This window comes from Maylandia zebra, linkage group LG18 (assembly GCF_041146795.1).
Source record: "Maylandia zebra isolate NMK-2024a linkage group LG18, Mzebra_GT3a, whole genome shotgun sequence".
Lineage (NCBI taxonomy): Eukaryota > Metazoa > Chordata > Actinopteri > Cichliformes > Cichlidae > Maylandia > Maylandia zebra.
The window spans coordinates 33,256,206-33,281,328 of record NC_135184.1 but is presented as its reverse complement, the minus strand read 5'-3'; the positions used below and the strand labels follow the sequence as shown (position 1 = coordinate 33,281,328).

The 25,123-nt window shown below is 40.6% G+C and overlaps 1 protein-coding gene across 4 annotated transcripts in view; it reads left to right on the top strand.

The window, feature by feature from the left end:
- The first annotated feature begins 4,220 nt into the window (after window positions 1-4,220).
- The window catches only part of col15a1b (collagen, type XV, alpha 1b), a 55,486-nt gene continuing 34,583 nt past the window's right edge, over window positions 4,221-25,123 (top strand). For 2 of the 4 annotated variants that reach the window (XM_076876350.1, XM_012922948.3), the window contains exon 1: window positions 25,027-25,123. This exon is cut by the window's right edge and continues 526 nt beyond it. Coding sequence is in view for 1 of the 4 variants with exons in the window: in XM_076876351.1 (XP_076732466.1) it covers window positions 4,345-4,355; window positions 4,622-4,677 (67 nt within the window). In the remaining 3 variants the exon portion in view is untranslated. Of the gene's footprint in view, window positions 4,356-4,621; window positions 4,678-25,025 lie in introns of those variants that run through there. The other 2 variants (XM_076876351.1, XM_076876349.1) reach the window with 2 other exon arrangements.

Sequence of the window (25,123 nt, the reverse complement as noted above, 5' to 3'; positions counted from 1 at the left end):
ATATGTTCTGTGCTAATTTTCTTTGGTAAAGGTAATAAGCATTAAGGTACCAGTACACTATAAAGGGGGGAAAAACAAGGCACAACAATGGATATGGACCTGGACAAAATGATGTGTGACAGCAAAACAACAATAATTAATTTGTGTCTACAGTAAATGTCAAATAGCCTGTGCACCTCTGTGGTGAAAGGAACCGATTGAGATGGTTGGTTTCTTGATGCCTCCAAAGCTGAGGTGTTTTGTACATATCCTACTGACAGGAAACCCCAAACCTAAGACAGACTGGAGGGATTATGCCGCTCGGCTGGCCCTGGAATGCCTCGGTAGGGACCTGGGGACAGCGGCTAGCGAGAGGGAGGAGGGAAGACTTGAAATCTCTGCTTAGACTGCTTGTGACCCTCAAAATGAGCTTATCCTCAATGTGAAGTGTTTGTAAAGACTTGGAAGGAACCTCCCATAACAATCACATAAAACATATCTATAAACACACAGAGACAAAGGGCAGGAAGCAGGAAGACGGTATGTAAAGGAAACGAAACTAAAGTAGTAGTCAGCCAGATATAGACCATTGTGATGTCTCTGATGACATTCTACTCCTCTCAATTTCTGCCTTTTGTTACAAAACACTTGAAATGCGTGCCAACAGTAAATATTTTATCCTCTTCAAAGTTTTATATTATTGTATCAAACTGAGTGGTGGTCTTTAGTCCAAATCTTTATAAACATATGTAAAGGGAAAGTGCTAAAAAAAAAAATGTCTATGATATACTCAACACTACAAACAGAAAGGAAATTGTCTACCACGTATATTGAATTTAGATGGAAGAAAGAGGCCGGAATAGAGCTGAAGAAGAAGATTGGTCTAATATATGTAAAACTATAGCCACTACTTCCAGCTCCGAACTATGGAGAGAATTCACTTGGAAGAACACTATGAGGTTTTTTATTACACCTAAGATTAAAGAACACCAAAGCAAAAATGTTGACCAAGGGAAATATTGGAGGAGATGTGGATAGACTTCAGCAGGCCACTTCCATATCTTTTGGGAATGTCCTAAAATCTCTCCCTACTGGTCAGCTGTGATTGCACACACTAAACAGATAATTGGGTCCCAGCTTGAAGGGAGTTTCTGTGTTTTTTATTTAGGCAATATACCAAATAGACTAAAGAAACAGGATAGATACCGGCTACAGATACTGGCTGCCAGCAAGAAAGCTATTACACGCAAATGGCTGAATGAGGAAGCACCAAATGTTTCGGACTGGACAGAAATAATACATGAAATTCACACTATGGAACGACTAACCTTCTCTTTGAGACTATTTTCAGAAAAATATGAACAATATTGGGAGAAATGGAAATGCTTTCACAGAGAAATGACTGTAGACTCCTGTGTTATTTCTTTATAACATTTGTATTAATAAGATATTCTTTTTGTGTATATATAACTCTGAATTGGCAACCAAATATCAAAATTTTCTCCCCGATGATATAACTTTTTTTTCTAATATATTTTCTTATTTACGTCGACCCTGTCTGTGTTACTTCATGTTTAAATGAAGAAAAAAAAAAACAATAAATATATAGTTTAAAAAAAACTGAGTGGTGACCAAGGTGATATTCTCTGGCCAGATGTATTGAGTTCTTGTCTGACCCAGAGGAGAGTAGTACTGAGAGTCTCTTACGTAAGCCTCTCAGGCTCAGTTTCAAAAATTAATTTAGTTCTAAAATCATCACTGGCTCACAAAACAACAGAGCCCATCTTGGAGCTGCTGTAAGAAGGCTGTTGGGAAACTTGGCCCTGGATAAATGGCTTCCTGTTTTTCCCAGAGAGTGGTTAGCTGGGTCAGCACGCACAGAGCAACAATAACGACCTGCCCAGTCTGATGCTCTGATCACCATCTGAATTACAACTCTGTTACGCAGTCTGCTGTCCATAACCCTTGCTCCTTTTAAAGTGCAGGCTGTCCCTTCAGAACCGTTAACCTAATTTGACACTTTATTGTTGCCCCAATGAGAGTCTTGTCTGCTGGCCACAATCCACATAAAACCACGATGACCTCAAGTGTCAGTGTGTGAAACAATCCCCAAAGCTCATGAAATACTAAAATGGGTAAACGATGGGTTCACAGAGGATTCTATTTTTGCAAATCTTGGACTTTCAGCATCTCGTTTTTTCGTTAAGATTACATGGACTGCAGTCTACAGTAATGAACCCACATATGAGACATATAATAAATGAAAAATTAGACTTCGTTCCATCATTTTCTTCTGTTTATCCATATCAGGACTGCTGTTGGGCTAGAGTCTATTCCAACTGTGACTGAATGAGAGGTAGAGTATACCCCAGGCAGCTGCAAGGTACCTGAAAAGAGACTTAAGCTGGTGATAAAAAATAGTCTTTGGTTATCACCCTGCTGGTTTTCTGGAACTGAGGGAGTCAATATAAAAGGAAAAGCTGCTGAGTCATCAGCTAATGCTACTGCTAGCTAGCATGAGTAACAAGGTGCATTCATATTTCACTGATATTACGTCAAATACTGATTTTGGCACTTAATAATAGTGTCTGTTTGTGTAAAATGAGATGAAATGCCACCTATCTGTTGCTCAGCATAGACATTGTTTATTAAGCTTTTGTACAAGTTGAGTGAACATTGAAAATTGACCCCCTCCTACAGCTGTCTCACTGCACTTCTAAGCATCGTTTTCTGCCTCAGCGAGCTATTGTTTTCAGGAGAAAAAAGTTCTTAAAACACATGATATACTTCCTGCCCAGTGCCATCCGATAGGAAAGGCTAGCAAATAGCTAGAAGACATAACAGACCTTTTCGCCGATATTAAACTTGACATTTCTCTCAGATACTTGTGGAAAGCAATCGAAAGCCCATATGGATTTACATTCAAGTGACAGAGCCCTCTGTGTGCCATTCAAACTCTGAGAAAAAGAATGAAAACGTGTGTTGTGATTGTACAGCAGAGTGACACCTTCTGAGAGTGGAAAAATTAGTTTAAAAAATGCACATCTGATACAAGAAATGTATGACCTTTACTACATGCTAATTTGTACAACCTGGACCCACCCAACCATCTCAAATGAATAATTTAACCCAAACATTACCGGCCTTTATTAAACTTGAAAGGCAGTAAGAAGAGATCATTCCAGAATCTGGTGATGCCGGGGTGTTAACATCATGACATGATTATTCCACAGATTCCCTTTGACCTTGTTGACCTGTTATCCTTTCATTCTGCTAGCTTGAGAAAGAATGTCTAAGAGGAGATTAAAACGGTCAAGCTCTGCTATTTTAAACTACTGCACTTGATCGAATATTGATTTGTTCTTTTTTAATATATCAATTCTGTGGTTAAATCCTCTGTCTTCTTTATTTAAACATTAAACATGTTCTTTGTTTTCTAATTTCTTAGAAATTAGGCTTTGTCTCATTTAGCCTAAGGCTGCACACGTTAATCTCATAATTGGTACCTTTTTAGAGGTGCAAACATCTGCTCATTGTTAAGCAGAATCCTGTTCTTTTTTCATTTTAATTAAACTATTTGATTGGATGATGAAGCCTCTCCATGAACCATGGAGAGGCTAGTGTACACACATTATTAGTATCGTCATTTTCCTCTGAGGTGGCACCAAAACTTCCCGTATCACAGAAAGGCCTTGGTTGTTATATTGTAGGTGTTTATTGAATTACCATCAACTATATCTGACACACAGGTCAGTACAAAGTTACTTTATAGGAGAAAGGCAGTAAAGTGATCTCTCAGGGTGAGTGTGTACAGAATGAAACAGGGGATGGGGGAAGTGAGGATCACTGGGTGACCAACAACAAATCTTTGACCCAGGACAACCAGGAAGCTCCGGCCATGTTCTTTGACTTCGTCATTGTGTCACTCTTTCATTAGGAAGCATTACAGGATTTCTTTCACTTCAATGATACAAATATATCCCTGCAGGTACAATGAATGAAAGCACTCTAAACAGTATTGTACATAGAAAGTCGATTCACTGGTAGATGCGTTTAACTTTAAATAACAGCCCATCACGTTATTATCAATCAAAGGAAATTGTCTCAACCAGCAGGTTAACAAAGAAGGTCTAAAGAGTACGTTTTTTTCCTTCAAGCGAGTCAAATTTCCCAACTGTGTGGGTCCTAAGAGTCAGAGACAGAACTGAGGGAGTCTTTGTGCTGAGAGAGAGAGAGGGAGAGAGGGAGGGAGAGAGAGCAGCACTGTGACTTCAGGTCTGCACAGTCAGGCAGAGGGACCACAAAGTTTGCCTCACACATGTACTTGGAGTTTACTTCCAAAGCTGGATTTGCGTATTTACTGAAATGTCTCAGCGGTAAGAAGCTGTTATTTATATCTTACCTCAACATTTTCTGCATTTTTATTATTATTATTATTATTGAAATTATAAAAGCATTTCTCAGAGCAGACCTGTTCATTTCTTCTATACACTGCTAGATTTCTGCTATTACATTTCAGCTGGAATTTTAAATCGATGTCATGAACTTTTTTGCAGTGTGTTTTAACTTTCTTTTTTTTTTTAAGTCTATGCAGAATTTCTCCAAATGCAACTTTCATTATGTGTCTGATGTGTCTTCTTAGATGGTGTCTTACCATGCTGCTGTGCTGGCTGGCAGCGGCTCTGCAGGTTACAGAAGGTAAGGCTCACGCAGCTGCAGCTCAGCATGGCCTGTATAAAGAAAGTAACAGCTGGGACGGGTCTGCGATTGCAAAAAGAAAATGGGACAGTGACCCAGAGATGCTTGATCTAAGGAGGGACATGTTTCCTAGTGTTGATGATTAATCCCACTGAACTATAGACAGCAAAAGTGTTTTAAAGCGATCGACACATAATAAGTAAGCATATAAGTTAACTATGATGCCAAATTATTGATCTACGGTTGTAGATGTTTCTATACGGTATTTCTCAAGCGAGTCATTGTCTTTTAGGGATTTTAAGTGAACTTTCCTTAGGTGAGAGATGCTTGATGAAATTTCTCAGGGTAATGTTGAAACCTTACAAAAAAACAAACTATTGACAAATCCTAGTTCTTAAAAATGACTTTTAACAATTAGGATTTTCCTCTCAAAGACTAAAATCACAAGAATAAATCTTTCAGGAATGGACAATTCAGTGTCTGGTCTGCTAGCATGTCAACTAACTTACTAGTTTTTTATGCTGCACTCTCCTTTAGCTCAAATTATCATCTGATAAATATACATCAAAAAATCTAATTTTTGCTTTGGATTCATGCACAATTATGTGCTTATTCTCCAGCTAGATAACATCTGGTAATCATACATGATCTAGTAAAATAATTTAAGATTCTGATTTACATCATGTAAAACACTCAGACCTCACAGGCTTTTCTCCAAAAAGCATCTTTCTACCCTGTCCTCACTAATTCCCAAATAATTTGCAGAGCTTAAACTGGTGGAGAGTTCTTGTAAAACAAATGGCTTAAAACTTCCTCAAAATAGCAGTTAACCGTCTTTAATGCCAACAAAAGAGTCTGGACTTGAATCCACTGCTCTCACACAGATCCATTATGAGTCACACAATATGGTTCAGCCCCCTTCCCATTTCCATTATCACACCTCTGTCTGCTGTGGTGCTTTTCATTCAGCGGCTGCCTGCTGTGGGGCTCGGCTCACAGCTCAGCAGGAGAGTGATGGTTTATTTGTTTGTTTGGGAATGGGCCAGGCTTCCTCTGTCCCCTAAATCCTTTACGTATGATGATGTAGGTAGAAGTGGCAGAGAAGTCAAACTCTGCACCAGGGTGAGAAGTGAAGTGTTTGTATGGTAATGCTGTGAGGGGGTTTCCTCTGTGTGTGCGTGCGTGAGTGCGTGCGTGCGTGCGTGTGTGTGTGTGTGCGTGCGTGCGTGCGTGTGTGTGTGTGTGTGCGTGCAGTGAGTTATGAGTGGCATGTTTTGATCCTGTGCCAGTTTGATGTCAGTGGTGTGTAGGTGATGTTTGACAATGGATGATAAAAATAATGTTAGAACATCTGGTTAGAACTCATGTTCTTGATATGTCTCGGAAAGACTTGTCAACACTGAGATATTGATTATTCACACAGCTCGTGACACTGTGCGCGCCCACAGCACCCAGAGAAAGCAGCAACCTGTGGGTTGAGACTTGAGGCAAAAAGCTACAGCTCCTCCGATAGCAGCTCGAGGTTAACAAAATGAGTCAGTGCCTTTCGATCTCGTCTTAAAATGCAGAAATCCAGCAATGAAATTAATACGTTTACAGTCTAGAGTGTACAGCACCCCACAGCTGTTTTAACCCAAAAAAAACCAGCTGTGTGAGTTGATTTGGTCCTAGAAGCTTGTGGTGGTTATTTGGGACGGTTAAGGAAGCATTATTCTGTCTGAAGACTTGGAAGTGGGCAAGGTTCCCTCACCCCTAACCAGTCACCACAGATGGCTGTGCCGCTTAGTTCTAGTAAAAGAAGTTCTTAATACTTGAGCATACCAAGACATTTTGGACAATGTCATGCTTCCAGCTTTGTAGGAAAAGTTTAGGGATCCACACATTAGTGCACAAAGCGTGGGCCATAACGACATGGAGTCTGGTGTAGAAGATCTTGACTGGCCTGTGCAGAGTTCTGACTTCAACCCAACAGAAAACCTTTGGGATGAATTTAAGTGGAAGGCAGACGAGTGAATATTTTTGATAATACAGTGTGGGCCTGAAATGTAAACAAACTTGGGTCTACACTGATACAACCTAAAGATTTTGGAAATCAATCAGCTCACCCTGAACATGGATAGTTTTCACCTATGAACTCCCGATAGTGTCATTTCACAAAGATGTCCTTACATGTAGCACAACAGGAAATTCTTCATGTCAGATACATTCTTACAACGTGAGCATGTTATGTAGCAGTCCTTGGTGGACGCAAAGACAAACGAAGCCCACTTCCTCACTGTGAATTCTTCTCACACACAAATGTCCCATTGGTCACTGCTGTTAACCTGGCAGTTTAAAATCAGTTTAATGTCCACTGGATGCATGTCTAGAATATATGAGTGCTCTGTCCAAACGAGCCAGTGGGAAAAACACTCTCCTGAGTTTAGAAACTTGAAATCAGATAACTTCTTTTAGGTATGCTTTTAAGGGCTGAAATCACAACACTGGACTTAAATTTAGTGGTCAGAGTGGACTTCATCGTCATTCATGATTTACACATTTGTAGACTACACTGCAATTTCAGCTGAAAACTGTTTTCCATACTTCAGACCCCCACTCCCCCACCGAAAAAAATGCCCCAGCTCCAGGAACCTTCACTTTCCATTTACCGTTGGTTGAATTGCCCTGAAAGGATTCAATGTTTAGCCAATATAAATGAATGTGAGGTGAGCCCAGTAGGAGTCTTGTTTCTGACGTGTTTCCTCTGTACAGTAAAACCAAGTCATATTATTGTGCTGCTGACAATGTCAGTCCTGTTAGTGTAAAAACCTTAGTTATAGCCAAATGTCAACTCAATTCTCTCTGCTGCCCACAACATAATTTCCGCCATTTACTAGCACTTGACAGTTGCCCGCCTTTCTTTTTAACAGTTTTACCCAAGACCTCACATCACTTTTACTCCTGACCTTATTCAGTCTCTGATGTTACTGGAGTAAAACTCCCTCCAAGCTCCCTTTGGTGTTTTATGACTAAAACCTGGAAAGCAAGCATGTTATAGAGGTGTATCAAAGACCCTTTACCTAAATGTCTTCAGTATATTACAGCACTGAGAGCCCTCGCTGCAGTCCCACGTCCTGCCTGGAATGTGCTCATTCAGCCAGAGTGACTTTGATTTGAACACAGTTGGGCACAATGGGCCAACTGTAAAAGGTGCCATTGGTTTATGAGTGTAACGGTCAGCTCTGTTTTTAATGGGGGGGAAAAAGTCTCAGCATAATGGGTGTTTCTTTGAGGGTCCTTTCAATTTCCAGTCAAAATAGCCTTTCTTTCATATTTTCCATGATGTGATGCTCAAAGAGGTGATGTAGTGCTCTGACTTTGGGACCCTTTAGCATTTTCAGAAAAACTGCGTGTGCCTGGGTTCAAAATGAGGAAAGAAGGGGGATTTGTGCTGCTGCCGAGGAAATGAAAGGAATATCAGAAGCATTTATTGGTTGGACCTGATGATTTTTTTGAAGATAAATATTCAGATTTACAGCTTGAAGTAATGGCTTTTAAAAAACAAACATAACATTCAAGAGAAGCTGTTTGTTGTTGCTGTTTGAGTACACTGTTTCCATGGTTTCTTTCGAAAAAGCTGGCCATGAATCACTATCATTGTGTGTCTCTTACACTCTATCTGTGCTTTGGGGCATCAAGCATATAAAGACAGCATTTTTCCAACTGAAAAAAAGTCTGAAACTTCACTAATTTATGTGAGTTAAGCTTCTGTATTTGCACAATTAATCGCAATTGTTTTAAGCTTTATTTTGATTGGCTGTGACTTTTGGCTTTTCTCCCATCTTCCTCCAGAACCTGGTTCTGTCAGAGGTTTCTTCCTCTTAAAGGGGATTTTTTCCTTCCCACTGTCACCAAGTAGGGTTTTCTCTGTATTATTGTAGGGTTTTACCTTATCAGCTTTTCACACTGATGAAAAAGTAGAAAAAGTTTTGCAACTGGGCGTTTAGAGCTTTTAGCACATTAAGTGAAACTTGTACTTGTTCTTTAAACTCAAAGAACTCAAAGAAGTCCAGATGCTTTTCTCTCCAAGCTCTTTAGACTATGATGACCTGGATGACTGAGAACCTTCACAGACTAATCTTGTTGTACGAATCTTTGGTCGTGTTGAATATGAGCATCAATCACTATAACATAATACAGTATATTATAAAGATAGGGACACACATGATACCATGGGGGGGGGGGGACCCGCTGAACTTCATCTGAATTGTTTAGCATTGTTTATCACTCTTGCAAATGTCTCTGCATAGCCTCACAGCTAAATGTTAAACCAGTGTTTTAGAGACATAAAGATACGTAACTCTCATGAAACTGGTGCATGTACAGAGCACATACACACAAGAACCTGACACAGAAACCAAATGAAGAAATGTCCTGCTTCTCCAACTTTTGATACACGTTGTCATTTTGAACACAATATTTCCAGATGATTTCAGAGAAGGAGAACGTTTTAAGTTTAACTTATGAAACTTATGAAACTCTTAACTGAGCCACTTCCCACAAATATGCCACATTTAAAACCTTCTTGAGAGTTCGGGTGGACATCAGCGTAGTTAGTTTTTTGTATATGTAAGGAAAATGTGTGTTAGTGTGTATGGCACTGTGCCTCAAATGTCAGGCTTTACTCCCTTTATGTTACTGTCAGAAAAGTAGTCAAAAATGAGTTTGTGTTCCATCTTCTCACTCTTGCTGGTTTAGTGAATTCAATTCAATTCAACTTTATTTACACAGCGCCAAATCACAACAACTATCGCCTCAAAGCACTTTATATTGTAAGGTCGACCCTACAGTAATACATACAGAAACCCCAATAATCATATGACCCCCTATGAGCAGCACTTTTGCGACAGTGGGAAGGAAAAACTCCCTTTTAACAGGAAGAAACCTCCAGCAGAACCAGGCTCAGGGAGGGGCGGGGCCATCTGCTGTGATGTTTGGAGTGATAGAAGGAAGACAGGATAAAGACATGCTGTGGAAGAGCCAGAGATTAATAGCAAGATGATTAAGTGCAGAGAAGTCTATTAACACATAGTGAGTGAGAAAGGTGACTGAAGAGGAAATACTCAATGTGAATCAAAGGACTCCCCCAGCAGCCTACACCTATTGCAGCATAACTAAGGGAGGATTCAGGGTGGTGTGAAGTGTGGTGTTTCAGTTTGACAGCTTGAGAGACATACCACAAACCTCTATTTCCCTTTTATACACTAGCAAGCCCATGATTTTAGATGTATACACTCATTTGGACTCCTTTAGTGGGAAAATAACCCAATGACATGGTCTCAGCTCCGCCTGCTAGATATAGCTAGATAGATATCCTAGCTGCAGACTGCTTCAAGGAATTATGGCTTTTTCCCCCCAGTATACATTTTCACTAACTGCAGGAGGGAAAGTACCAGTGGAATAAATGATGCTTCAACTCTATTATGTGTCTCTGTAAGCCCAAGCAATCAAAACAGCATAGCCTCAGCCAGATGGAATGCAGCCATCATGAATGTGCTACCCCTTCTATGACAAGTCCAAGTTTTCTGCAGTTAAAAACATGTGCAGAGACAGGCTGTAGGCGTGACTATGACTGCAGCAATGACATAGCTTTAACTGCCACTGTGCTTGTAGCTGTAGCCCAGCCCCATTGTGAGCTTCTCATGTTTTGGCATACATTCAGGTCTTAGAGGATAATTGTCTCTCTCTGGATAGAAAAGAAATAAAAAAAAGAAAAATACTGTATGCTGGATGATAGTAAAGGTTTTATTGTCATATGGGTTAAAAGATAACAGCATCTCTTTGTACTGTAGTGTGTATGGTGGGTCAGCTTGCCTACATGTGTGAGTGAGCCGGACTATCTGTATATATCCTTTGACTGTTGGGGTTTTCTCTGTGTTATGGTAGGATCTTTACCTTACAATATAAAACTCCTTGAGGCGACTGCTGTCATGATTTGGCACTATATAAACAAAACTGAATTGAACTGTATACCTGAGGTCAGTGGTGACCAGCTGTTTATCTTATGGAAGAATTGTGGCTCCTCAGTTCACAATCATCTGCAGACTGTTGGAAGCCACAGAGCTATGAAAATGAGTTTAAAGCTACTGAGATCACATCAGACAGCAACTGCCTATGAGAGGAGCCCAGTTTGTTTGACGGTATTTCTTCTCATTGTTAGCTCCACTCACATTTTCCTAACCTTAAATACATCTTAATTTAAAGTGAATGCAGTATAGCAATCGGGCTAAAATTGAATTGAACAATGGCGTTCCCTTTTGTTAAAGCCCCACCCTTAAAATTTGTGCTACAGATTGATCTCAAAATACATTTTTGAGGGTTTTATGGACAAGTCTGTCCACAACACTGCTTCGTACAGATTTACAGATGTAAGTGTCTGAATCGTCCCAAATTTCTTTCATGTTCCTGTCTGTCTGACTTTACATGACAAACTGTTGCACTCACTCATTTACCTCTGCTAAACAGGCCACGAAATGTCCAAGTTTAAGGAAAATGTTGACAGTACACGGTTCTTCTGCGTCTGTGTTTATGCTTGGGAATGATTTTGCGTTTTGGGTCTGACTCTGTGGGCACAGAAATTATGCCCATCTTTTCCTGTTTGCAGATAGAGAGTGTCACATAAACACACACTCAGTTTGTTAAAACTCTAAATCCCAAGTAATGCAAACTTGATTTTCGTGATGCTGTACTCCAAGCTTAAAGGGAAGTTATGGCACAGCAAATCCCAAATTTTCTATCCAGGAGAGAGCTCATACACAATATACATGTAGCAATTTAATTTCCTCACAACAAGCTTTTGTCCTAGAGCAGCGGTCCCCAACCCCCGGGCCTCGGACCGGTCCCGGTCCGTGAGTCGTTTGGTGCCGGGCCGCGAGAGTTGAAGCTCAGGTGTGAAATGTATAGTTTTCAGGGTTTTTATCGGTTTTCAGCGTTATTTTGTTATCGTTTTTATCGTTTACTCTCTTTTCCTGGGTCTTTTCACGTCTGTTATGAATAAATCTTCTTTTTTTCGGTACCGGTACCAGTTTTATTTTGTTGTATTTATCCGCGACACCTTAAAAGCCAGTCCGTGAAAATGTTGTCGGGCATAAACCGGTCCGTGGCACAAAAAAGGTTGGGGACCGCTGTCCTCGAGCACACCAAGATCTTCCAAGTTCTGTGTTGTGACATTCTGCGGTACGGTTCACTGTCAACTGTTTTACATCAGCTCAGACATTTCTCTTTCCCTTAGCCCTTATCGTTCCCTGAGGAACAGTGAATGTGCACTCGGTTCTTCAGTACCTATTTTGGCTTTCCGCGCTTTTGATGAATGAGAGACTCAAATGATTTTGTGATACCTGGCTGTTATCTGCCAGGGAATGACCAGCTGCCCCTCCATTTGTGGCACTTAGAAGATTTAAAGGTAAGAACTGCTCAGTGGTGTTTGATTAGCTGGAAATTTAAAGTGTAAGTCCTCATGTTTTTAAATCAGATACTGGGTCTGATTGGAAATTTTTCATATTGTGAAACATGCAAAACAAACTGAGGTAAACTCACTGTGTTATTTAAAGGTTGCATGACAATCCTCTGCAGGATAAACAGCTACGTTTGTACTGTGATGGAGTAAAGAACAGTGTGTGACTGCTGCACAGTGGCTGTGCTTTCATGGTCTGATTTCCGTTACATCAGCTGTAGCACAGATTCATGTGAATCTTTAGCTGATGATGCTGACATCCATTCACCTTCATACCAACTTTATACCTTGGAGAAAAAAGACACTAGAAATAGTGTGCTTTCAGTGTAGAGGATGGAAATCAGCCAGGACACTCGTGACACATCTGCATGAAACATTACAAACAATTTTCAGGTTTCCCACCTGATAAATCCACTTTCACCTCTGACTGTACACATTTTACTATTTAAAAACAAAGCCGCCCTCTACAATGTAGGCAATAGACCAAATCCTTTATCATCCTTCTTTTTCTTCAGATTCAATTTGAGTATAATTCGATTTTTTTAAATAAAAAGTTAAAGTTTGTATTCCCATCTACTGATATTATTTTATCATTATGCTAAGACAGCACAAGGTTCAGTTAGCGCTGCACAAAAATGGAAACGTCCTCCAAAGAGCTACTTTTTACTTTCCTATTTGGGTACATTTCAGACACTGAACTTTTTCATTTTTACTTGAGTAAAGAAGTTGAATCAGTACTTTTACTGGAGTATTTTTTAACAGTTGTATTTGTACTTCTACTTAAGTACAGAATGTCTGTACTTTTGCCAACTCTGGTATAAAAGACACCCTGAGTCACAGGTTGGTGATCACTTTTTTCCCATCAGTCGCTGCATGACTTAGCTACTGAGTAGTCAACTGGTCACCACTTGGTGGTGAGTTGGATCAGGTGGCAAGGAAGGGATCCTGGACAGGCCGCCTGCCCAAAACATATATCATTTGGTGGTGAAGAGAGCAGTCATGCTAAAGAAAGAGTCCCATCAGCCTTGATTGGTCTATGGGACTCTGAAGCTGACAGGTACCAGCAGTCCAACCGGCTCTGGCAATAACTTTGGTGTGGGAGGAGTTTGGTGAGGCCATGTAACTAGACTTTTGGTCAGCCTTCAAGTAACCATGAGGCTACTCAAGTGGGGAAAGTGGTGGGGTGATGGCAGGGTCCTGAGATTCTTCGATGTTAGGTCTGTCTTTTACAGTTGTAAAAGAACCGCAGAGATGACCAAACCTTTTTGATTTTTCAGATCATTCATTAGGAAAAATCCACATTTTATTCCAGCTTTAAAGACAAAGCCTGCGCCAGGTGTAAATGAATACTATCAAACTTTAACTACTTGTTAAACTATTTGATGAAGGAATTTCTCCTGAAGTCACACCTATCTGTTAGCCGATGCACAGAAAAAGCATAATTAAATTGACACTTTCTAGCATTTTACTGGAATTCTGAACAATAGTGGTTTCTGTGGTGCACAGTGGGTGGATGCCGATAGATGGTCCTTTGCCAGAGGGACATGTGGAGCAAACATGAGATAATATTTTCCTGTCGCATTTCTCTAAAGGTTGCCTTTCATTCCAGACAGTTCACAGCAAAAATCTGTCACAATGCACAATGGCGAGGCCTTCAAAACACAAACAGGAATGACATCATTGCCGTGAAGGATCCAAATTGTCTTATAGTCCTGGACTGTTGCCCAGTGGGATACACACCTTCTATACTGTAACTGTGATAATGTGACAGTATTTACAGGATCATATGTGCTAAAGAATCACCTCCTTACACTGCCTTCCTTGTGTTTCATTAGCATTCGCGTTGGAGCAAGACAAGAGGCTCTGAGAACAACACTTGCAGCTGAGCAAACATCCGATCACAGACACACACACACGCCGAATATCTCACATTCAGTTCCCTGTGCCCTACTAATGCATAAGCAGGACATAGGCTGATGTAAACAGCTCAACAGGATTTAAGCAGTTTTAGAAAATAAACTTTGGAAAATAGATTTCGCTGTTGTCGTCAGCTTATGTCTGCATCTGCATGTGTGTTATATGCAGACAGGTAGACTACAGTCTACCTCAGTATACATTCATGCACTGAGGCAAAAACATCACTGAGCTTCACAGCAACGACCTCTTTTTCTCCCTGTGTGTGTCTCACTCTGTTTCTGTGCGTGTCTGCGTGATTGCGTGTTTCTAGAGGTGAAGTAAGGGTGAGAGGAGCAAAAAGGGACTTTAGGCTGATTGGGTGATAGTTATGAACACTTGATGTAATGGAAACTGTCCTTCTGCAGATGTTCACCTCTGACCTCCTAACAACAATGCAGTCCTCTATCTGAAATATTCTGTAGGCTTTACAGTGTGCCATTGACTGAACTTGTGTGTTTGTGTTTTTGTGTGTGTGTGCGTCCAATATCAGGGTACGAGTGTGTTCAAGGTGAGAAGTTCATCTGTAGCACTGTAAGACCCAACACATCAGAAAATAGCCAGAAAATTCAGATTTTTGGGAACTGAGATGTTTATTAACCCTTCTAACAAAATCCACAAAAGAGGTTTTGCTATAACACTTTTAACCTTTGAGTGAGCTTGTTAAAGCACCCAGTTTGTATACTGTGTAAGATTTAGATCACTGAGACATGGGGAAACCTAATATAATAATATGAATAAACAAATTTACCGTGGAGCACGTTCTTGATTTGTCTAGTTAACTGTTCCTGAGACTGTATTGTGTAGCCCTATGACTTCTCCATTGTGCGATGCAGGCCTTCATAAAGGGGACACAAATTTGAAAGCGATTTAAGTGATTTGAGACATTCAGATATGTGTGGTGCATGTGTGCCCTCAAACATAAGAATCAGTATTGCTGAAAGCCAACGTTTGGACCGTAGGTTGTCTTCACTCAGTCTTTGTGTCTGTGTGAGCAGACAGTGGGTTGATTCTGCCCTGAGGCTCGACTCTACTTCTGCTAACCTCTCTGACTCATAGTTTTCTTCTTGTTTTTTAACCTCTTTCTGTGTCTGCTTCTATTCTTTTGTCCCTGCTCTGCTCCCTCTCCCCCTCTTTTTCCATGCCAAGAAAAAGAAGATTTTAATATTCATACTATACATTAAAATAGTAACTTTTCCAGTGAGATGCCCCACGGCTCAGTCGCTGGCCCTTTGCTATTCTCTATTTATAATTTCTGCATTCTTCTATTTTTGTGCACATGATTTCCAGTTCTATTTCTTAAATAACTCATGAGCTGTTACTTACATTTAATTAAGCTAATTTGAATCTAAGTGTTAATATCTGACAACTTGATAGCGGCTCCCCAAAGGCGTGTGCTGCTGAACTTGGGGAGCCGCTACAACGAGTCTTCAATCTCAGTCTGCGACTGGGGAGAGTGCCTGCCCTATGGAAGACATCCTGCATCGTCCCGGTCCCCAAAAAGAACCGGCCCAATGAGCTGAATGACTTCCGACCGGTGGCACTGACGTCACATCTTATGAAGACTCTAGAGCGGCTCTTCCTCAACCTCCTCCGACCACAGGTACAACATGCCCAGGACCCACTACAGTTTGCATACAAGGCGGGTGTCGGAGTGGAGGATGCCATCCTGTACCTCCTACACAGAGCTCACTCACACCTGGATGGGGGAAAAGGCACGGTCAGGATCCTGTTTCTTGACTTTTCCAGTGCCTTTAATACCATCCGGCCCTGTATGCTTCAGGAAAAACTGAACAGGATGGAGGTGGACCCCTGCCTGGTGGCTTGGATCTCCGACTACCTCACCGACAGACCACAGTACGTCAGGCTGAAGGACATCACGTCTGACACTGTGGTGAGCAGCACAGGAGCACCACAGGGAACTGTGCTGTCCCCTCTTCTCTTCACCCTGTACACCTCTGACTTCTGCTACAACTCTGAATTATGCCACATTCAGAAGTTTGCAGACGACACAGCCATCATGGGGTGTATCTGGGATGATCAGGAAGAGGAGTACAGAAGTCTGGTGAGGAACTTTGTCGCATGGAGTCACACAAACCACCTGCAACTCAACACCTCAAAGACTAAGGAACTGGTTGTGGATTTCGGGAGGTCCAGAGCAGGTCCACTGCCGGTTCAGATAGAGGGGGAGGAGGTGGAGGTGGTCAACAAGTACAAGTACCTCGGGCTGTGGTTGCTGGAGTACTTTTCTATGCTGTGGTGTGCTGGGGGAGCAGCACAGCAAAGAGGGACTCATCCAGGCTGGAGAAACTGATCAGGAAGGCTAGCTCTGTGGTCGGCATGAAGCTGGACACTCTGGTGACAGTGGCAGAGAAAAGGACATTAAAGAAACTGATGGACATTATGAACAATGCTGGGCATCCTCTGCACACGGCCATTAACAACCAGAAGAGTCTGTTCAGTGACAGGTTGCTTCTCCCAAAGACAAGAACTAACAGACTTAAAAACTCCTTTGTCCCACACGCCATCAGACTGTTTAACTCCTCTCTGGAGGGGAGAGGGAGGGGAGACAGGTGGACAAAGGAGGGGGGAACAACTAAGCTGTAGTGCCTCTTCACCTCACTGTGCAATACCTTGTGCAATACTTTTGTAAATAGTCAACAGTGCAATAGACTCAATACTTGAAATGTGCAATTCACTTGTATTTTTATTTTTTATTCCTATTTATTCTATTTATCCCCTTCGTATATTTTATTTATATTGTCTCTGTATTTATATGTGTGTGTGTGTGTGTGTGTGTGTGTGTGTGTGTGTGTGTGTGTGTGTGTGTGTGTGTGTGTGTGTGTGTATATATATAATATTCTGTAACTCTGTAACTTCTGTCGGTGCTGTGCTTTTTTGGAAATCGAATTTCCCAGAGGAACCCACCCGAGGGATTAATAAAGTTCTATCTTATCTTATCTTATCTTAACTTTTCATAGCTGTTAATAATTATTATAGGGTCCTTACATTATAAAGCTCCTTGAGGGGACTGTGACTTGGTCCCATTTAAATTAATTAAATCTTGTAAGAGGATCCACATAATGGCAATTAATGTCCCTAGACTGTAGGTGTTGATTTAATTTTCAAATGTATCCCTTACACACCTGAACACTCCTAAAATCTCTAGCAGAGTTGTTTAGGGACCATGACTGTGGAACAACTTGCTGAAGTAGATCAGGCAGGGTTACTTGATTTTATCACTGTATAGAAGAAACCTTTCTGTACTTGTCATCATTTTGTGGGTAAGCATTGTATTATTACCTTAGTAGTTTTGGGTGTTTGTTTGTTTTTTTACCTCCGACTGTAGGATTTTGTAAAGCACTTCTTCGTTTGTCTGAAACGACTGATTTCTCGGGCACCCTCACCCCAGCCTGAGGCGTTCTGGTAACCTGTTGTTTGAACTTACACAGAAGACATCTAATAGCGACTGATAGATTTTAACTCATTCCCAGGCCACAATGGCCCTTCCCTCTGCAGGTGGTCCCCCTTTTGTCTTCACTGTGGCAGTAGGCTGAGCCAGCAGATCAAAGAGCCCACAAAAAGTGTGACCGTTTCTCTGTGTGTATATGTGTGTGCCCCTGTGTATGAGTGTGTTTGTGCACATCTCCCATCATCTCTCACATTCCAGGAATTCTTTGTGTCCCAACTGTCATCCCGGGCACAGAGGAGATCCAATCAGAAGGACAGACGCTGCTGTCTTTCTGATCATACAGTCGCCTTTACTTTGTGCAGGCGCACATGCAGAAACGTTGCTGTCCCTCTGTTATGTAACACCCATGTTGTCTCCATTACACTGTAAACCAGTTAGTCAACATACATATACATATTTCAGCTTTAAGTTATTTTATTCCCTTCTGAATTTTTCGCTCCACTTCCCTTTATTTTTTTTAGTTGCCATCACATATGACGCTCAAATGTCCTAAAGGAGCATAGCAACCAAATTATTCTCGCTAAGTTTTACTTTTAGCCGTGGAGCTGACTTTTAGTGTTGTCACTGATTCTTGTCTGTGGTTTTCTTGGCCACTCATAAGCTGATGACAGTGTTAGTTTTTAGTGTGTGAGCAGCCTTTCTTGGACACTCTTTCAAATAGAAAGGCCTAGAAATATAAACTGAAAATACATACACAGGAAAAGTGGAAGAGGAGTGAGGGCGGGATGGGAAAACAGCTTCTCAACACAGGCTTCATTTACTGCTTGGCTGGTTGGTGCAGCGTCTGCACATGTTCGGGAGTCTGAAAGTGTGTGAGGTACACCTATACCTGAAAACAGGTCCTCTCTGTTGACAGCTGTGCAGCCCACCCACCCAGCTACAGTCTTTAGGGTTGGTTAAGACGAGGCGTCAGTCAAACTTACTGGGGTAAAATATACAGCAACACAAACACACAAATTTAAAAGAACAAAAAAACAAATAAATTCTTTGTGAGTTGCATAATTTTGTGCTTGTAAAATGCCTCGAGATAAGTGTCCAAGAATGTTGTATGAACAGTTTCAAAAATGACGTGTAATCTTCCTTTAAAAAAAGGTTACAGTCTGCAGTGCCTCGTAAATGAGTTCTTTTGTTGTTCTAACCCTGAGAACCAAAACCTCTTTCGCTCTAATTGGCAAAGTACTTGTACACTCAAGCACACAAAACCAAGAGCGCATGCAGACACACACTTCGGGCTTATGAACACACACACAAAGAGCAAAAGTGACACCAAATTCCAATTTTTTTATCTACTACATTTTAGTAGTAGATAAAAGAAAGAGCACAACTTGCTAGTTGTGGTCTTGCTTCCTTTTTTTTTTTTTTTTCTTTCTGCCTGTCCCGTTTGGCTCTTTTGCCATCAGAATTGTTGTCTAAAGGCAAAGAAAGATGCCCAACGGATTTACTTTACCAAATTGACCATCCCAGCCTTGCCGTAATGGTCCATTTGATTCACCTTTTATTGTTTATTTTATTTTCACTTACTGAATACGGGACAGACTTGACTGGGGGAAAGAAGGGGAGAAAGAAAGAGGGAAAGAGAAACAGCTGAGAAGAGGGACGGGGGAGAAGGGCAAAAAACAAAAACCAACAGAACAGGCAGAGAAAAAAAATGCATATATCAATCACCTGGATCACCTGCTGAGAAAGAAAAAAGAAAGCAAGCAGAAGAGAACAAGAGTAATAGAATAAACAGCATCACAATGATATATGGGAATATGACAGTAAATACTAAATGTTAAACATTATTGTGCAGCACATAAGATCAACAGAACAGTGTGCTTTGAGGTAGGAGCCAAAAAGGGTGTAGTTTGTGGGTGTGATCACCCGTGTGTACACCTGTGAGCATGGACGCGTTTGTTTTTTGTTTTTTTAAAAGGTTCCTTCATGTAATAATCTGCTAGAGGGTGTGGGGGGGCCACACCCTCTTGCTTCCTAAGTGTTTTGTGCGTTCTATCACAGCTCCCATTAGCTCAGCTCAAGTGCTTCTTGATCACTATTCATGCTGTGATTGTGTCATTTGGACGGCGTTGCATTAGTGCACAATGTGGCAAAAGTTCAGTCAATGGTTAATGTTGCTGTAACAGATCACAACACATTAACCTCACACCAATACGTAATGTGTCGCCAACTGCTGCTCATAGGAGATCTCCTGCTTGCTGGTGTTGTCTCTGACAGAACATTCACCTTACAAAAACGTGCCTTAAGGCCACTGCTGTGTCAATTTGGTGCTGTATAAATAAAATGTAACTAAAAGGCACAAAATCGCACTATATCAAGTATTATTTTTCTTTTGGATTTTATTTTTATCTTGCAGTAATTTTGATGGATTGTGTTGTGACATCTAAGCCAGTTAAATATCCTGGGCTTCTCTAAACTCTAGCCAATTTACTGTTTTTGACCACAAGGTGGTGGCAGAGTGCTAGCATGTGTGAACGAAGCACAGTATGATTTCAACTGCAGTGTCTTAATGTGTGGTCAATATACTGTTTCATTGATTTTATTGATTCTGAATATACTGATATTAGAAATGACACCATGTGCCCATGTGTCATAGTTATACTTGTACAGCTTGTTTATCTTAACACATTTATGTACATAAATCTACATCACTGTTTTCTGATTATTAATCAAAAGCAGGACACGTTTTTGTTTAAAATTGGCATCTTACGTCATCTAAAGAAATTCTGTAACTAAAACTGTTATATCAAAATATCCACACAGACGCATGCCTCTGTGATTTTCCTTTGTCTTTCCAGGAGACGCTTAAATGGAATTTTTTTGTAAATAAATTCCTAGTTTCATCCATGGGATTGGCTGTGACAGTAAACCAATTAGCATTTATTGTTGTAGCAGTTGCTAGGTAGAGCAGGAAGTGAGAGAGAGGTGAAGGGTGAAGGGGTTACTCCTCCTGGAATCCAGGGGCCCTAAATGGGGTCAGCATGTATAGAAAAAAGGGTCTGTAAATACTCGTAAGAATGTGGAGCAGTTCACCACGTTCGCTGTCAATAGAAAATTGTATTTAGTAGTCAGTATAATCTTTTAGTGATATAAGTTTGTATATGGTAGAATACTGCTTGTAGTTATTTGTATTAGGAAATATTCAACCATGTATACTCAGAGGCATATAATCAATTGTGTAGGGATAGGTTGTGTGATCTTTAACAGGCTGCAAAGGCTTGGTGTGTATTCCACACACCCACATCCTGGGAGCACGAGAAAGGTCGTACTTTCTCTTATTGTTTTACGGCAGGATTAACGTAGCTATGTCTGTTTTAGTTTAAGTGCTTCTTTACATATAGATGAACTGCTGGACTTCCTCACCATGTTATCTAGGGTGAGGGGGAGACTACCCTTTCCTGACCAAGGATGTACCTTTTGTGCTTTCATGACCCTTTGATCAGCAGTAACACACACACACACACACACACACACACACACACACACACACACACACACACACACACACACACACATACGTTCAAATAAAGACCAGGGCAGTTCCTCACCGGAGTCTCTCAGTAGGGAACTGCCCTTGCTAGCAAGAACTCTGTGTTTCTCTTCTCTGAGTCTTTACTGAAGAAGTGTTTTAGAATATTGTCCTTAACATTCGCCTTCGCACATCAGAGCTCAGCTTTCTTTCTGTTACTTTTTGACAACATAAAGCCCGACTGGGGTCATGTTTGCAAATAAGCACTCTCTTTTCATTTACTGTTTGAATGTGGCCAAAAGGCTCCATTTGGCATCAGCTCATTGACTCATGTTTCTGATGCAGTTGCAACACTTACATTCTTATTACAACCACTAAGAGATAATAGTCTAATTTATAACAATTTCTGATAAATTTGCAGATTTGTACAAGTCCTATTTTACAAGCTAGAAACCCTTATCCAAATCTACAAACCAAGAGTTCAGGTGCTAGTTAATTTCAGGCTAGTTTAGGCATTGTTATTACATTGTTTATTACATACATGTCAGTAAAAGTCTCATTCACATGATGGAGCCCTACTCAGAAAACTGTCAGATTTAACACTCTCTGTGAAACTGGATTAAGGAAATAAGTGTTTAAAGTTCAAGTTTTTAGAGCACGTTCAGCAACACCTTGTGCCATTACACATTCAGGCCCCATCTTATCTTAATGAGTAACATAAATAACATAGAGCTGGATCAGGTGACCCCGAATCCTCCCTTAGTTATGCTGGTGTAGGCTGTAGGATTCCCATGTTGCATTGAGTGTTTCTTCTTCAGTCACCTTTCTCACTCACTATGTGTTCATAGACCTCTCTGCACTGAATCACACTTGTTATTAATCTCTGGCTCTTCCACAGCATGTCTTTATCCTGTCTTCCTTCTATCACTCCAAACGATCACAGCAGATGGCCCCGCCCCCTCCCTGAGCCTGGTTCTGCTGGAGGTTTCTTCCTGTTAAAAGGAAGTTTTTCCTTCCCGCTGTCATCAAAGTGCTTGCTGATAAGGGGTCATATGATTATTGAGTTCTTCTCTGTATGTATTATTGTAGGGTCTACCTTACAATACAAATACTGTTGTTGTGATTTGGCGCTGTGTAAATAAAGTTGAATTGCAGAACATGAAATCACTGGGTTAGGTAGTTGGTTGGATTCTGCTAACAGGCTTAGCAGACTTAGCATAGACATGAGTTTAAGTTAACATATAAGTGGAAAACAAGGAAACAGACGAAAGAAGTGGATAACATTAATAAAAACAGTACTTTCAACTATGAGTTCAAATGAAGTATTCTGCTCTTTACTACACAATGCATTGAACAATACTGTAATTCTTGGGCGTTTCTTTTTTCCCCTTGGGTGGTCTTTTTGCTGTGACCAGCCAGACATCCAACCAGTAGGAGAATAGCTAAGAAAAAATCGATTTGATTGACAGTTTCTGGTTGCCATTTTTCATTTTAATTAGTTCAACTACATAAGAAAGTCTGTGATTGATGTAGCTACAGTAAAAGCTACTTGTTGATAGCCACTGATACTTGGATAAAACACTGAATAACAGAATTAGGTTCTTGTTCAACTCCGTAAGTAAATCACACAACACATGGCTGAGACTTGAGGTTTTTTGAGTTACATTTGTTACTACAGCAAAACGTCTGTTTTGCTGTAGTAACTGGTTGGCAAATGGTTTCTTTATCCTCAATAAAAATGTGACTGAAATATACAGAATCAAATGTTTTTTAGCTCAAATAAATAATCACTTCCATTCTAAAAAAAAAAAAAACAGCAAACAGTACAAGTAAACTCAAACCTAAACAAACATCACAATCCAGTCATTACCACCAATCCAGCCTTTGTCCTGGACCTCACCAAACATTTACAGAGACACAACACAAGAGAACAGTCATGCCTTTGTCATCAGCAACGTGGGGCCCCTGTCCTCGCTCTGTGATCAGTGAGCGGCAGCAGAGTGAAGTCCAAACCTTTTATCGTGCAATTAAGAAACAATCATCATAATTTTGCGTCAGGGAGCAAATGAGCGCTTGCTATTAAAGGTGAAGCCATTTTCCTGCTTTTACCCAACAGCACCATTCTCTGGCAATGGTGATGGAAATTTGAGCTTTTCTAGTTATAGACACATACATGAGAGCACAAGTCAAAAACTAAGAATGAGATGTAACTACAATCAAAAACATTAGTATTACACGAATAACTCATTGTTTCTGAATAAGAATTACACATTCAATCTCTAAACCGCAGTCTTCTCACATGTTATCTAATGTCACATAATATGAATATTTGATCATTTTCTTACTTTTTTATTCAATTTCTATGTTACAGTGGAATGTATGAAATGTATGTAGAAAGTGACCGAAAAACTATGTGCCAAAGGACACACTGAAGCAAAGCTTTCCCTCTGTGCTCTTAAAAGAAACCTCCCTTCTAATGCCTCTGCAATGTTTTCCCTCCTGATTCACCGTAGTTTCATTTAGTATGATGATCAACAAAATTGGGGCCAGCGTAGCACCAGATATGGTCGGGCTAAGTTGTAAGAGACTCTCTTTAAAATAGTGGTGAAATGTGAAATTTTGAAAAAATGAATTCTTAACCAAATAAAATAGTTTTTAATGTTAGCGTGTTGGACTACAACTTGCATCCTAAACAGTATTAAAGCTTTCTTGGGATGTTCTCCCCCCTCTATGAGCTGCTAGTGGTTTGGTCCACCCCAAAGCAGCACAGACAAAAATAGTTTCAAACTTGATAGCGATGGTGAGGACTTAGATAACCACTGATCATGCTCCAAGACAGAACAGGGAACTATTATGTGTAAAGTAACTAAGCAAAAAGTTCTTCTTATGCCTGTATAGCTGCTGATATATCATAAAAATGTTTTTATATAATATATAATAATAGTAGGCTATCCCAAAATAGTGAAAAACAGAGACTGATTCAGCTGCAGCTCCAACTCTAAATAAATAGATATATTTATGTCAGTGAGAATGTAGAGCAAGCTGAGCCTTAAAAGGCATCCCTCAAAGCTTTACTAGAGGTGTTTTTGTAGGTTTGCACAAACATAAATCTGGCAACAACAATGCAATATTTCTGTGGGTGATATTTATGGAGTGTGTGGTCCAAAGGCTTCGCCACTGCTCTGGACTCTACACCACCCAACTAATGACAAAACATGTTACGGTTACATCCACTAACCAGTTTCAGCTATCTAAATAGTTTTGTTTTGTAAAATGTCTCAATAATTAAAGAGAAAAACATTATTAATAACATTATGAACTTGACAGATAATTGAGGTTCACATTAGAAAAGTCTGCATGTCAGCCGGTCTTCATGGTGCACTTTCATGCTACTTTAGGAAGGCATGTCTTCATAAGCAAATGATAAGAATGAAGTTTCTGAGTCCCTCTGAAAACAGTCTGGTTGCTCCACTTGTCCACAGTATGATGTATCCTAACCTCAGTCTGATGATGGAGACCTGAACACCTGAGCGCTTACACAGACATGCAGCACAGTATGTAGTTATATTTCATTAAAGGCATGTCAAACACTTCCTTACTGATACATGTACTTTTTAATTTGTCACACACATGCGGCCATGGGGATGATATTTGCGTGTAGACCACATGGTTGTGCCCCACTCCCACTGTGTTTCTGCTTTATAACAGTCAGTGTGCGTCATGACTTTTAGACCACATGTGTGATCACAGAAATGGCAGTAGATGCACGGAAGGAGGCGGAGGATTGAGGCCTTGTTAACGAACGCTCTAATCTTCTTGTCTGTGAGGCAACGGGAGAGAAAAATCAAGTCAAGTCAGCTGTGGTGTAGAGTCCCCCCTCCAAAGTAGGGGGAGTCAATAATTACACAGAGAAAAAGGAGGGTGGGGGTGTGCAGAGAGGAGATGTCAGGGGGGGTGGAAACAGGGCAGGAGAGAGAGGTCATAACGAAGAGGAAAAGAGACAAGAGAGGCAGCAGGAGACAAACGGCTTGTTTTTTCACTTTTTGTTTCGTCCCTCTGGATC